The sequence below is a fragment of the Excalfactoria chinensis genome, chromosome 11 (assembly GCF_039878825.1).
Source record: "Excalfactoria chinensis isolate bCotChi1 chromosome 11, bCotChi1.hap2, whole genome shotgun sequence".
Classification (NCBI taxonomy): domain Eukaryota; kingdom Metazoa; phylum Chordata; class Aves; order Galliformes; family Phasianidae; genus Excalfactoria; species Excalfactoria chinensis.
Window position 1 is genome coordinate 16,438,179 of NC_092835.1, and position 14,926 is coordinate 16,453,104.

Genomic DNA, 14,926 nt, shown 5'->3' on the forward strand with positions numbered 1-14,926 from the left:
AATCACAGCAGCTGCAGGGAAATTAAAGGGGGCAGAGCTACTTCTCTTAGCTGCTGTACAGTTTGCTGGGTCATTCCTGGCAAAAAAGTACTTTGAGTGCTTGTCCCACTTTATCTCTTTGGGTTCAAGGGTTTCATATTAGGGCTGTTGGTTACTTGCTGAAGTCTGAGCTGGTTGTAGGGTGGGCTGCTGCCATTGCCTGCAGGGAGACCAAATCCCTGGGGAGGTGCAGGAAGGCATTGCACCCATTTGTCTTGGACACTTGCACTTGTTGGAGGTACCTGTTTGTCAGTAAGGGTTACAGTAATAGCCATGATGACCAGTTTGGATTTGGACTTGAGAAGCTTGCGGGTGTTTACAATTAGGATGTATTGCAGATCTGCTTCTTGATTATTATTTTTTTTGCAAAACTTTTATGGTAAGAATGGTGTCTTCTATTTGAGAATACAGCATTTGAAAAACACATGCACAATAACCTTGCTGTTGGGTAGTAAATCATGCCTCCTGCTGTAGCATGTTGGTGCAGGAATGTGTCTTCTGCACTTCCTATGGAAAAGCTTTTGAGACAGATGTGATTTATAAGCCTTTGGAAGGTCTTTGCATTCATGAGCCCAGACCCTGTTAGAATTTGGCAGCTAAGTTCTCCAAACTTCTTTGTCTTCTGAGCATGCTCTGACTCAGAGGCAAGAAATGAGGGAGATTTTTCCATTCTTTTTCTGTCTCCAGCTGCCCAGGACTGCTGTGGTACCTGGCATGAGCGAAGGGGCTGGGAAAAGCAGGCACTGTAGTAGGTGGGTTGGTATGGACAGCTGGCCCAAGGTGTCCAAGGAGGCTGGTAGTAATGTGGTCGCTTTATTACGTACTATCTGGTACTGCATATGCCAAAGGGAGCTGAGTAACTTCGCTGTTGCCAAGTTGAGAACTTGTCAGAAGAGCACTGACATTTACTGACTTTGAGGTTTAATGTCTGTGTTTTCAGAAGGGTTCTGTAATGACCTAATTCTGATCATGTAGAAGTTAGGAAACAGCCCAGGCTCTTGCTCAGTGGTTTAGGCCAAGCCATTCAGTATTTGTTCTGTTGTTGGCTGCAGCCACCTCTGGCACAGTTCAGCAGTGCTCATTATGAAGGGCACAGTCTTGATGAACACTGTGAAAAGAGAGTTTGTGGACATGAGGAAACAGAGCTGAAGCTTCATTGTGGCTCTGCAGGAGTATTGGGCTCTGCAGCCTCATACTGGAGAGAAGCATCCTCTGTCTGCAGTAGGGAGGAGGGTGAAAGAGTCACTCCTGTGTGGTTGGACATTGGGAAAAAGTTCTTAGAACAGTGATGCAGTGGCACAGCTGCCTGGGGGGGTGGGGGAGTCCCCATCGCTGGAGGTGTCCCAGAGCTGTGGAGATGTGGCACTGAGGGATGTGGGCACGGTGGGATGGGTTGGGGTTGGACTTGGGGGATCTGAGAGGTCTTTTCTGACCTGAATGATTCTGTGATTCTGTGTAAAGCCCTGGAGGAGCCCAGCTATTACTGGACCTGTGGAGGAGAGGGGTGGGATGGGGGGGGACTTGTGGACTCAGCCATATTGCTGTGGGTTTTCTGAGGTCTGCTTTTAGTCTGGTGAGATGTTTCCATAAGGCCATCTGGTTGTTTTGAAGCATGAGCAGCTGTTGGAAGGGAAGGAGAGCAGGCTGGGGCAGCAGCAACTTGCCTTTGCTGAACTGCACGACCAACACCAGACTTTCCGGTCTGTGTTGCCATCAGAGCCTTGTCAGGTTAGCTGGATTGTTTTATTGCAGCTAATTAGGTGTGTGGTGAGATTTAAAAGGATGGTTGGGTCACTCGGAAGCCTGTAATGACCCCTGTGGCCAAGTGAAACCTTATGAGGGATCAAATTGCAGGCTGCGGGGTGTCTGTGGTTGCTGCTTGTCAAGTTATGAAGGCTCATGCCACAGCAAGGCACAGACACCTAGCCCTGTTACTTGGTGATTCTGGGGTGTTTTGGAGCCAAAGCTGCAGGGCATGGCTGGATTGAAGATCCCAGCACTGCTGTGGGAGTCTCAGTGGGGTTCTGCCTCAAAACTGCAAAGAGAGAAAAGCATTTCTGGAGAGCAGTAGGAGGAATTCAGGTGTAGTTAGATAGCAAGAGCTAGAAGCTAAGCCATTTCATTATGGTTTTCTTCTAATTACTATTTTCTGTCTGTGTGACATAGGACCAGGGGTGGAGACAGAAGGATGGATGGGGCTGTGCTTTTAAACTGTAGCCCATAGATTTGGGAGGGCTTGCTAGTAGGAATGGAAGAAGAGCACAGCTGGTTCCAGCGAGTCATTGTGTGGGGCTCTGCAATCCATGGGGAAAGCTCACCGGGCTCTTGGGCAGCAGTGATGGCACTGATAGCATCGAGGCCATCTCTGAATGTGGGATCTTTCTTTTACCACCGTGTATACTGAATGTGAATTGACTAACATGAGCAACGATCAGTTGCTTATGAGTCTACATTTGGTCACATGGCTTTATTTTCTTTCTTGTGTTTTATTTTTTCCTCCTAGATTGTCTCCAGCAAGAAAATAACGAGAACTCTCCTTCTGGGGAATGGCAAGCCAGCTGGGAAAGGGATGATAACGGTACAGTAACTCATTTACCTTACCCACGGAGTGTGTGAATGCAGATAATGAACTGCAGGTGATGCAGAACACCAGCAGGGCTGGGGTTTATGTCCCTTTTTTTCCCTTGCCTCCTATTTTCCTGCCCACCTTTGGTCTCCTTGGAGGGCATTGTATTGCCCAGTCCCTGTCTGGTGACTTCAGCCTGTGCTTTTGTCTCTGAGCGCTAAAATAAGAAATGCTAAATCTAGAGAAGAACAAAGTAAATATGTGCTGCTGGTTGTTATCTCGTACGTGATGCCTGTTCAGACCTCCCTGGAGCAGCCAAAGGTAAAAGGGCTGATTCCTTTGCTGACAGTCAGTGGTTTTGTTTGTAGGAAGAGGATGAGAGTTCTGCCGTAGCAACAGGTCTCATAGCAACAGCCTCTGCTCCTGCTGCAGACCCCTTCGGGCAGTGGCGTTCCTGCTGTGGATCTATTTAGTGATTTCTATTTATTTATTTATTTATTTTAAAGAAGAGACTAAATTTAGGCTCATTTTCCCCCATGCCGCATCTCCCGTCATTTTCATTCACTTCTCCATTCCAGTTTGCTTGCACTAGAGCAGTGAAGGTACAGAAGAAAAGGCCAATGAGGAGTTAAACTGCAGGCAGGTCTAAAAGCACCAGATGGGTCTCAAAACATTTTAAAAGACCAAGATTTGCCTGCTGCAAGGCCATCTCCCATGGCTGTTTGCTCTAGAGACTGGGAAGATGCTGTTAGCTTTTCTCTCTTAATTTCTGCAGTTAATCTTTAAAGGCAAAAGGGGAAGCTGCACTGAAGCCTGCAGTGGCACCTGATGCCATGTGCCTTCCCCAGGAGTGGGCTTTTGCTGCCCCATACCTGCCACTGGAGCAGGAAGAACTGGAGCAGTTGAAAAGTTTCCAGTCAAGTTCAAAGGTTTCCAGCTTTAGAGGAGGAAGCTTCTGATCTGTCCCTAATGCATCATTAGAACCAAGGGGGCTGGAATGTCTGCTTCTTTGCTTTGTGTGCTGGCAGCGTTGGGTCCTCCAAGCCTGACACATTGCTGTGCCCTGGGGTTAATGCTGCCAGCACCAACTGAGATAGTCTTCTTTGTGCTCACAGAATGTAGGGTTGGGAGCCAAACCCTGCTATCCTCACCCACGCTCTGCCTTCCTCACCCGTGGTCCCTTCAGCTTTATCCAGGTCTCCATTTTCTTAACAGCAACACACAAATGTCGTTGGGCTGAGTGCAACAGAAGTGCCTTGGCTGGAGGACTGGGATGGAGTGAGAGTCCTGAGGTTTGAAAGATGTGGAAAATCCCAAAGCACATCACTGTAGGAATGAATCTTGAGGTCTTTACAAAGCACTGGGGATATTAGTTTCCACAGGGAGATGTCACCATGGTTTGTATGTATGGCCCAGCTCTACCTTGGCCTCTGAAGAGCCCAAAGTCGCAGGGACTCCAGGTTGGGTCTGCTGTGGTCTGCAAAGGAAATCTGTTTCCCTGCAGCTCCTGTTCCTCATATCACTGACTGACCACTGTGCGTATCCACCAAGGGCTGTGGTTTTGTTACAGCGCATAGGAAGCAATCCACTTCTTTGAAGGCAATGTCCTTAAATAAATCCAAACCTTTGGGGTAGGCAGGGTAGAGAGCCCTGCGAGGAGAGGTTTCCTTAAGGGAGAGGCTGTGCCTGAGCAGATTCAAAGGCTGTGACTGCCTGGCCATCTCTGCATGCTCCCCTGCATCCGTCAGCGTGAAGAACCCCTTGGTTGCTCATTGTGGAGGAAATTGTCCCCTTGCTTTCACTGAGCTGTAGAAAGGCCCAGTAATTAGTCTGCCTGTCCAGTGAAGGACAACCCAAGCCCCTGCTGTCCAGGAAAAGGCAGTTTGTCGGTGAGGGGAAAGGGAAGAACAGGAGACAGGAGGTGAGGAGCAGATGCTTGGGTAGGACACAGCCTGGAGAAGAAACGCGAGTGATTCAGAAAGCAACTACTAACAGAAGTGAATAAACTGGGGGGTGGGGGTTGTGGGTTTTTTTTTTTCTTGTAATAAACATTTGCTTTCTTAAAATACCAGGAGACTCATTAGACTGTGTTCCAGACAAAACCAGCCCACTGGTCTTTGGCAGTCGAAGCCATTTTGGAGGGTGTGTGAGAAAAATCTTTGGAACTGAAGTAATGTGGGCTGCATTTGTGCCTGCTACAGCCATCAGGAGCTGAAGTGGTCTTTGTCCTTGGGCCATCTTGATGGGTGATGGTGGGTGAACATGGCCCCACTCTGGGCAGAGGTGATGCTGGGATGTGGATGACGAGGTAGCACACTGTGGTGACAATGTTTTCTGTAGCTCCTGCTTGTTCTTGGCTTGGTCCTTGGCAGTGTCACCACATCTCATACCACAACAGGGACACCTGGACGTGCCCATGCACAGAACTGGCTGCATGAGTCTGGCTCTGGTGGTTGTTTTGCTGGCAGCTGTGTGACTCTGGGCCAAATCAGTTTAACTCTCCAGTAGTGGGATATTGTGTACGTTAGGTCTTGAGAAACTTGAGAATTACTTTTGTAGGAGTCACACAGCTCCAAGATGTGCGTCCTCACGTTGCAGGATTGTCCTCCTTAGTTCAGTGTTCACTGACTTTTCATGTGAAATATGAACACAGCTTCCCCTTGTCTTTCAGATAGCTGCTCAAGAGCTGTCGGACAACAGGGTGATTACTCTGAGTATGGCTGGCAGGAAACTGGATAAAAAGGTGAGTTGGGATGTGTCAGGAGGATGTAAATGTTAAACTTCTGTCTCTTGTAGGCTGGGGGATCTAAGGAGATCTCTGCTTGTGAGTACAGTAGCGTCATAAAGCTGTCTCTATGTAGAAAGCAGGAGGCTTGGAGGTCTGGAGTCAGGTCCTGGCTGTGTCACTCCCTGCTGGGTAAGCCTGTGCCTCAGCTTCCGTGCTGTCAGGATGTGGAATTCTTCGTAATGCACTTTTAGAAGGAAGGATTCTGTTTGATGCAGGACCTGTGTACTATCATGTCTTAAAAACAATATTCTGAGCCAGATTTGTTACTATAGTGGCTGCCGTCTGGAAATGTCTCCTGACTGGGCTGACAGTTTTGATACCCCTCAATTCAGTATTTCGGAAGTGCTGAGTGCTCCTGGCTTTTTGCCTCTAGCCCTCCTTGAAACTGAATGAGAGTTTGTTTATATATCAAACAGAAGGGCCCATCTTTCCAGAGGAAGAAGCACCAACCTCATGGATATAGATAATGCCAGTTTTTGCTTTGGGTATGACATGCAGTATCACTGTAAGCCTTTCTGAACAAAGTGATCTGACCTTATTTACCAGACAACCAGAATGATTCCTCTTAAACCAGTTCTGTTGCTAAGCAATCGATGTGTTCTGTTTTTTTTTCCCTTCCTAGTGTCTCCGGAGCTTGCATTGTTGGTAGGATGCCCCTTGGTTTTCAAATCACAGTAAAGCATGCAGCCAGGCAAACTTGCTCTGTTCAGTCCCGTTGTCCAAGCCAGATGGTTTATCCAAGTGCTTTTCCCAGCTGTTGGGAATGGCTGTTTACCTTGTTTACCTGCCACTTATCCTGTCTACTACTCCACAGTGCAAGGAGCTGGATGCTCCTACTGGGGAGTCGCCAAGTAATTTAATTTCCTGGATGATCTGGAAAACATCTTTGAGCTGGTGACTTCTTCTGAGATGTGGCTGAGTCAGCCCCATGCATGTCAGTGAAGAAATCTCTGATACAGCATTTTTCTTCCTGTGGAAAAGCTTCTGCCCTCTGGCAAGGCAAGGGATGACATTTCATCCTAGATAACGGTTCCTTCATGCTTCAGGGTCCCTTTGTAGCCATGGCTGTTGTGAAGTCTAGAGCCAAGGATCTGGTTCCTCACCTAGCCTCACTGTGATGCTGGTACCTCAGGCATATATGCAGTTGTTATATTGACAACTTAATTGTTGTAATCACTTGCTCCAGGGACAGGAGTTTCCTTTCTAATCTGATTTTCAACCAGATCCTTCTCTTAGGTTATGTCAAGCTGAAATCTGGTGATACTCCTTCAACAAGTCTACTATCCTTCAGACCCACAGTCAAAATACAGTAATCAGCACCTGCCTGCAATGCTATAGGTGGACAGTTTGTGATGTAGACATAGTTGTGCTGGGCTGAGGATTGTGAATAGTCTGTCTGGGTTTCCTTCCGGTTTATCAGTAGATGTCAGCATAAAGTTCCCAGCCATGCTTCTGCAATTACCAAGAGCCGGTGGGGTTTCCTTGCTGATTCCCTTAAGACAGAACACCATAGCAGTGCTCAGAGTCCTGCTGGCACTTAGGGGTGTCCACTCAACACTGGGGCCTCTCTCAGACCAAAGGCAGGTTCTCCTCCCCAGTGAGTTGTCTACACACTGCATAGTTTCAAACAGCAAGGCTTTGCAGTGGGGGAATGTCAGAAGCAGAACCAGCCTGAGGCTTTTGTACCTTATGTCAGGTCAGCTCTTGGTAGAGTTATTAGAAAAGGAAGAATCTTGCAGAAGAGAAGGCTCAGCCCCAGAGAACCCAGTCCCAGCAGCTCAGTTTCCACCTCCTGCCAGGCTTGCATAGGTGAGCTGGTGTGATTTTACCTTTTAGAATAGTGGTGCGCAATCCTGTGGCTTGGAAGCATCTCCCATCCTGCTTTGAATGGAACAGGGCTGAGCAGGCTCACAGAGCTGCTGCTCTTGGTGCTTTGCTTGGGATCCTGCCCTGCTCTTTGTTGTCACCTGAGCCCACACCTCTGTCACTTCCTGTGGGATCAGTGGCAGTGAAACCACTTTGGGTTGCAGGTTAAGCCAGACTAGGCTGGGCCAGGGTCCATGGGGCTGGCTGTGCACTGCTGGTTCTCTAATTCAACAGCAAAGCTTTGGTGCACTGAGGCCAGGCTCTGTGTAAGCAGGCACAGTACTGCGACCAAGTCTCTTGCAGAGGAAGAATGGCTTATCCTGTTCCTCTGCAAACATGAGAAAACACAGGAGAAAAACAGCATCGGAGAGTCTCCCTGCAAGCTTTAGTGGACTGTTCTTCATTGTGGCAATTGACTTGTGGCAAATTACGTAAAATAAAACGAAAGCGGTCATCAGAGGTGACTGACTTTTGACTAGAGCAGGTTCCAGTTTCTCCAAGCCGAAATACCTTGCAGTGATTTATGTCTCCAACTGGCCCTGGATACAGGGTTTGAATGGAAGCACTAAAGGGTTTTCTGCTGGAGCCTGCCACCATCCCAGCTACTGCTTCCTGGACTGGGAACCCTGAGCATCCCTACTGTGTCCCCTGGAAACCAGAAGGATCCTCCAACCGTTTGAGGATTCAGGCAGCCACCTCCCTCTGGAGTTCTCAGGAAACAGGAAATCATTTGGAGTGTTTTGGGTTGGGTTGTTTTTTTATCACAGTTTTTCTGAATGGGAGCAATGATCTCTTTCTCTCATCAGCCCTCCCATGCTGCTCAAGACCTCAGTCACCCCGTGCAGATGCCCAGCAGGGATGTGTGCTGTGTTTGCCATACAGCAGTGTCCTTTTATCGGGGGATATCTAAGGAAAGCAAACACATGCTGGCTGAAGTCTGTGTGTCTTGGGGGGTGTTGTGTGATCTCTGTCAACACCCATGCAGCTTGCTCCTTCAAGATTTGCTCTCTTCATGCTTTCCTGCTGTGCGTAGGAGGGTTTTTCCTCCCCCCCCAGACTCTCCTACAGTTCATAATTCTGTTTGTGCTTTGAAGCTCTGGTTGTTTTTCTAACCCAAACACAGCTGCCTCCCAGCTGGGGCTGTTTGTCGTGGCGTTGGTGTCCAGAGAGTGTGCAGGGGGGTGGGATCCACGAGCAAAGTCCCACAGGCACGTGCCTGGGTGCAGGAAGGCCGTGACACTGTTAGGACCTGCAGGACCCACGCAGACACCATGGGAATCAGCTTCCCCATGGACCATTCATGCACTGATATACAGGAAGAAAAGGGGGAAGGAGTGTCTTGGACCAGTGGCTGCTTGAGCAGCTTGCAAGACCTTGTATAAGCTGTGTGCTATTATTCTTCCCCAGGACCTGTTTGGAAAGTCAGACCCCTTCTTGGAGTTCTATAAACCCGGTGATGATGGGAAATGGATGCTGGTCCACAGAACAGAGGTGAGCTACTGCAATACCATGATCCTTAGCTCAGCTTCTTTTAAATGTAATGACATTGTCTCAAAAATCCCTGATAAAGGGGGGTGGGATCCTGGGAGGTGGCTGAGGGTCTTGCTGGGTTTTCATTTAAGCGGTGAGGCAGGGGAGAAAGTGTTGCAGCAGCCTCCCTAAGGTACTGCCCTTGTGCAAGACAAGCAGCTTCGTGTTTTGAGATCAGATACAAAGAAAGTAAGTTCTCCATTCCTGTAGCTTCAGGTGCATGAGTGCAATCAGGTGTTAGCCCGGGGCTGGCATTTGTTGTGTCAGGAGAGAGGTGGCTGCAGGGAAGAGTTAGTGCTCTCCTTGCAGCCTGTTATTTAGGAGGAGCTGAGCCCAACTGGCTGCGTGCAGTGAAGGAGCAGGATCCTCACACCGCCCACCCGTGGGACCTGACGGCTGGCAGCATATGGGCTCCACTCCACACGTGTGCCTCCCTGCGTGGGCTCCCTGCTCTCCCAGCCTCCTGGGGGAGGTGTTTACAAATTCTCTGCTAAACTGTGCTCACAGTGTCAGGGTTTTTCCCAGTCTGTCAGTCTGTAACATACAAGCCCGTTGCGAGCCCCACATGGTTATTTGTCAGCTCTGTTCTGCAGCCACAGGGACAGACATGTTCCTCGTCTGGCTGGGCTGCTCCTGGTCTCAGCAGACGGAGCCAATGGCTTTGGAGAGAGGAGAGGCAAAACTTCCTGTGTGTCTTGTGTGCTGAGGCTGTGGGTTCCTTCTGCAGTGCAAACAAACACCAGAGAGAAGACTGGCGTAGGGTTGGCTCTGCTCCATGCATTCCCCGCACCTCCTGTAGCTCTGGCTGCAAAGCTCTAGGGTCCTGTGCAATGTGTCCTCTGCTCCAGGGATCCCTGTGTTTGCCTCGCCACAGAGTGGCGTTGCTCAGTGGTCACCCCTTGCTGACTTTTCATATGTTTTTCTTTCCCTTTTCCTTTAAACCTTTGAGCCAGTCTGCTCCTGTGATACCTGCAGCGGGTACAGCCCCTTGGGGCAAGGGGGTGAAGTCCAAGGTGCGGCCTGTACAAAGGCAGGGGCTGTAGGGGACATCCCATTATAGCACTGGTGTTTGCACCTCCTCAGGTGTCTGCTTCATCAGGCTTGCTGCTGCTGGTGCTTCATGAAGAATGCTGTCCTGCAAAGACTGTGCCTGAGCTGCTTGACACCTCTGAGCTTTGTGTCCCAGACTGAGATTCACATCAGTCTCTCTCTTTGAGCAGGGCACCTTTGTGAAAGCATCTTCATGTGCCCTGCAAGCACCTCCAAGGTCTGCAACACATACAGCTTGCATTCTCTCCATGCATGTCAAAAACATCAATTGCATTTCTCCAGCTCGTGCAGCAGCTGTCACACAGATAAGGCAAGATCTGGATATATCGAGGGCTGCTCAGCTCTCTGTGATGGTTGTGGTGTCCCACCACTCCATTTAGGTGGAAGTAGTGGGGCTGTAAGCGATAGATGTGGAGGACAGATTTATATAGGAGGAAACATCCCCTGCTTCGTGCCTGTGTCCTGTTTCACCTTTTGTAACCACATCCTTCTGTTCCCACCCTACAGGTGATCAAGTACACGCTGGACCCCGTCTGGAAGCCCTTCACTGTGCCTTTAGTGTCACTGTGTGATGGAGATGTGGAGAAGCTGATTAAGGTAACGACAGCCTCTTGGCTTCCTCTGGGGATGAGGGGAGGCCATGTGGCAGCCTTCAGCTCCCTTGCAGAGAAGTGGATCTCCACTCTCTGGTGACGGTGGTGGGGCCTGAGGGAACAGCATGGAGCTGTCAGAGAATGGCAGGCACAGAACAGCTCCCCAGGGCAGCAGGCATCGCCTTGAGCTGCCAGAGCTCAGGGAGTGTTGGGGCACCACTGCTCTCAGACATAGAGTTTGGGTGGTGCTGTGTGGAGCCAGGGGTTGGGCTCAGTGATCCTTGTGGGTCCCTTCCAACTTGGGATGTTATGTGATTCTAGGTCATGTGTTACGACTACGACAGTGACGGGGGACACGACTTCATTGGGGAGTTTCAGACCTCAGTGGCCAGGATGTGTGAAGCCCAAGATGCCTTTCCAGTAAGTGCTGCCATGTTTTCTGGGCAGAATGGGACAAGGGCAGTGGTGGCCATGTTGCTTCTTGGGGCTTCAGCCTGTGCTGGGAAGGCTCTGAGATGAGGAAGAGCTGCTTTTTCCTTCCATCTGCACCACAAATGACTCAGGACACTGCTCTAGCTGAAATAGATGTCTGAGTTAGAGAGTGTGAAGGCAATCTTGTCTGAAAACCTGAGGTTTGTCTGAAGCAGCAATTGAAGATGCCTTGTTGTCTGGGGGGGCAATGGAGGGGGCGTTCCCTGCATGCCCGTGCTGCTGTGCATGACATGCCAGAGCACATGACTTGGGTGCAGTTGGGGACATCCCTTTGCTTCCTCCCCTCGTGTGGCTTGGCTGCTGCCCTGCTTATGTAAGCCCCAGTGCCTCGGGGAGCAGCATCTGGGCAGAGATGAGGACTGCACCCAGAAGGGTCGGGCACTCTCTGTGGCCCGCACATCTGCGCCCCAGCTGCCAGGGGCTCTGGCTCTGAAGCAAGCAGTCTCAGCGCTGGGTACCACACGCCAGCATCCCTTCTCCCCGAGGCAGCTCCTCGTGACCTGTCTCTTCCTTTCATCTGGCCACATTGATGTGGGTAAATACAGAAACAGAAGCAGAGATGCTCTTGCCGCAGAGCAGGCACCGCACGTTTGCAGATGGGAACAAGAAGATGAGAACTTGAGTCCCCTCTGCTGCAGTAACATCACATCTCTTGCCTCAAGGCTTTGCTGTTTGCATGGCCTCCAGCCCATTGGTTGATGAGGACCTCTGGCACCAATGTGGTTTTGGGGTCAGGTGGCCAGCAGTAAACCAGCAGCAAAATTTCCTATGCTTACCACAAGGAATTAGCCATGAATTCTCACCTCTGAGATCCAAAGGGGAAAAGCAGTGCTTGCTTGGTTTCTCCCATAAACACTCTCCAGGCTAAGGTCTCCTGCTCTGCTGAAACCCCAGGGCCTGGCCACATTCCCTATCAGCTGGAGCTGCTCCCACTTTGGGCCCGTTGGCATAATTCAGTTGCTTGATTTTTGCCCTAGAGGATATTTATTTTTGTTTTTGCTTTTTTCTTGGGCATGCTGGTATTTGACCTATGCTGGAACACAGGATAGCTGAAATACTCAGCCAAATATGCGTTTTATTTTTTTTTGTACATGCTGCCACAGCTGCAGTTTTAAGCCTGTTTGCAAGCAGCTCCGTCTGCTTTTGCTGGCTGGTTGGAAGCTGCTCAGCAATACCTCTGCACTCCCTGGCCATGGTGGTCCTGTCAGAGCTGCTTGAAGGCAAAATAGGGGCACTGTGTGTAGGATTTGGGCACCCACTTGTCGGAGCTGACTCTTTCAGCCCAGGTGTGCCCAGCTGATCTCAGGCCAATCCCAGATGCACCTGATCTCAGATCAATCCCAGATGCACCTGATCTGGGGGTCTGAGCTGGAGGGAGTTGTTCAGCATCCAGAGACTGCAGGAACGATGAGTCCAGAGCCCACATTTAGACTTTGTTCTTTGACAAAAGCTTTTCTTCAAATGGCTTTAGATTAGAAAACAAAAAGAAAAGCAATATTGCAGCCATTATTTTCTGAATATTGAAAAGGCATTTATTTCCTCAGAGCTTTAGAGGAACAGCTGTGGCCTGCCCTGACTATCAGTGAGCTCGTCCTTGCTATTCCAGCAGTGGGGAGAACACAGCAGCAGCTCTGTTTTGCAGTTAGCTTTGAGTAACAGCTTCTCTCTTGCAGCTGGAACTAGAGTGCATTAACCCCAAAAAGCAGAAGAAGAAAAAGAATTACAAGAACTCTGGGATCATCATCGTCAAGTCCTGCAAGGTGTGTACAACGCTGGGATGTTTCATTCTACTCTTTGGTAGATTTGGGACTTCATACTTCACTGAGCTTCCCATCCCTTTTGTCTCCAGTGCTCTTGGGTTTCTGAGTGCACATACAGTGGGGCATGACTGAAGGCAATTTTCCTTTTATTTGGGTTCTTCTCCATCTGGAATAGGATTTGCAGCCCTTTGCTCTCTGTTGTGCCAGGGCTGGTGCTATTTGCATGGATCAGTGTGGTTGGCCACACCACACGTAGCTTAGAAAGTACCAAAATGCTGCTGTGGAAGACCCCGGTGGTCAAAGAATCATTATGGTTGGAAAAGATCACTAAGATAACCAAGTCCAACTCCACCCCCACCATGCCCACTGACCATGTCCCTCAGTGCCACCTATCCACAGTTCTTGAACCCCCCGGGGACAGTCCCCCACCTCCCATAGTCCTTCCCACATGCTTTGGTGCATGGATAGAGCTCCCTGAAGGTTCAAAAACAAAGTGATGGGAGGCCTGAGTGATTTCAGTGGAGTTTTCTTTTCCTGCAATAGTGAAGATTGCTGATACGCTTCATTTCCTATTTTGTTTCAGATAACCAGAGATTTCTCGTTCCTGGACTACATCCTGGGAGGCTGCCAGCTGATGTTCACTGTAAGGACTTTGGCTGCTGTTTGTCCAGTAGTGGTAATAAACATGTCATGATCAAAGTTGCTGAAGGGAGATGCTGCAGGAGGCTGCCCTTGGGCCGGCTGAGCCAAGTCCTGCTGGCTTAACAGGGTGGAATTTCACAGCAATGAGGAGCTGCTCCATTTTGCTGAGTCCCATGGAGTCCCTTTGTATCAAAATCTCTCCCCATCACTGTGTTAACTGGCATCCAGATTGCTGAGCGAGGCCTGGGTGTTTTGAACCCAGCTCAGAGGCTCTGGGCTGTTAACGATGCATTTTGTTCCTGCATTTTTATTTGCATTTCCACCCTGACTTGAGCTGGAACGCCAGTGGTTTGTCAAGAGGAATTACAGGGGGATGTTACAGCCTTGAGTGAACCCACCACAAAACAGAAGTGTTGTTTTTTCCCCCCCATTAGCTTTCTAATTTCTGAAAACTTTTGTGCTGCGGCACCCAGCGAGCTCTGGGCACACACAGTCATCTCAGTTTTTATTTTGTTGTCTTGTCTCAAAACATGGGGGGGAGAGGAGGAGGAAGAGTTACCATAGAAACAGGAACAAGTGCAAGAGCTCTTTATGTGCCATTCTGCTGTGCATGAAGGTCTTGGTGCTGGGGAGTGAATGGGAAGGGAAAACCCATCAAGTTGATTGGTAGGACAGAGCTTTTGTGTGAATTGGTTGGAATGCTGAAACCTCACTCGTTGCTTTGAGATCTAGTGGGGAGTGCTGGGATTTTCCCCTTCCAAGGCACTTGGTTCAGTTTCTGCTCTCCTGTGTGGCTCTTGGTGTGTTTTGCATGGTGCCTCAGTTTCCTTGTTGTGTTCTGATCGAGTGTGGCTTGGCTACTCCTGTTTCATTGTAACAGTGAGCCATAAGACCATCGCTTTCATGCTGAAGAGGCCAGGTTTTACCGGGCTTCTCACATGATCCTCTGCTGCCCTCCTGCAAGGATGATCCTAGGGAGGGCAATGGCCCCTGGGACCCTTCCCATCCTCAGCTTCCCCATGCTGCAGGAGATGTCTTGTCATCCCCACCCCTGGCTTTGACCCAGCCCAGGAGCCGAGTTTTTCCTCTCTCATTACAGATACAGAGCAAAATCCCCTGCAAATCCCCTGAGCTCAATTTAGGCACCAAAGTTATTTTGGGTTTTTTCTATTTGCTCTACAAACAAGGCGATTGCAGGCATGCCGTCTGCTTGTCTCTTCCTCGCTCTTCCCTCCCAGTCATTTCAAATCTGGTGGCTCATCGCCTCGCCACATCTGACCACATTTAACTGGATCCGAGATCTCAGATTTGCATTCCTACAAACGTCTTTAAATAGCATGGAGGAGGGAGAAGCATGAGTGCCTTGCTGACAAAGCAGGAACTCAGCCTGCAGTGGACCCAAGGGAAGCACCGTGTAGGGCAGCTGCAGGGAAAGCTCAGCTCAGGGCTGTGTCTCTTGGGACAGAAATGACCTTGAACCCAACAAAAGCCCAGGCAGTCCTGCCTGGTTTGGTGTCCATGGGGCTCCTTGGTGCCTGGCAGATGGGCAGCCAGACTTCCAGCACGTGGTGGTGGAGGCTTGCTTCTTTGGGGTGCCATG

At 49.7% G+C, this 14,926-nt stretch overlaps 1 protein-coding gene across 3 annotated transcripts in view; it reads left to right on the forward strand.

Annotated features, from left to right (window-relative positions):
* CPNE2 (copine 2) overlaps positions 1–14,926 on the forward strand; it is a 39,061-nt gene that overhangs the window by 12,730 nt on the left and 11,405 nt on the right. For all 3 annotated transcript variants that reach the window (XM_072346216.1, XM_072346217.1, XM_072346218.1), the window contains exons 4-10: positions 2,543–2,617; positions 5,277–5,348; positions 8,667–8,750; positions 10,347–10,436; positions 10,754–10,852; positions 12,598–12,684; positions 13,268–13,327. In XM_072346216.1, the coding sequence (XP_072202317.1) occupies positions 2,543–2,617; positions 5,277–5,348; positions 8,667–8,750; positions 10,347–10,436; positions 10,754–10,852; positions 12,598–12,684; positions 13,268–13,327 (567 nt within the window). The remainder of the gene's footprint in view (positions 1–2,542; positions 2,618–5,276; positions 5,349–8,666; positions 8,751–10,346; positions 10,437–10,753; positions 10,853–12,597; positions 12,685–13,267; positions 13,328–14,926) is intronic.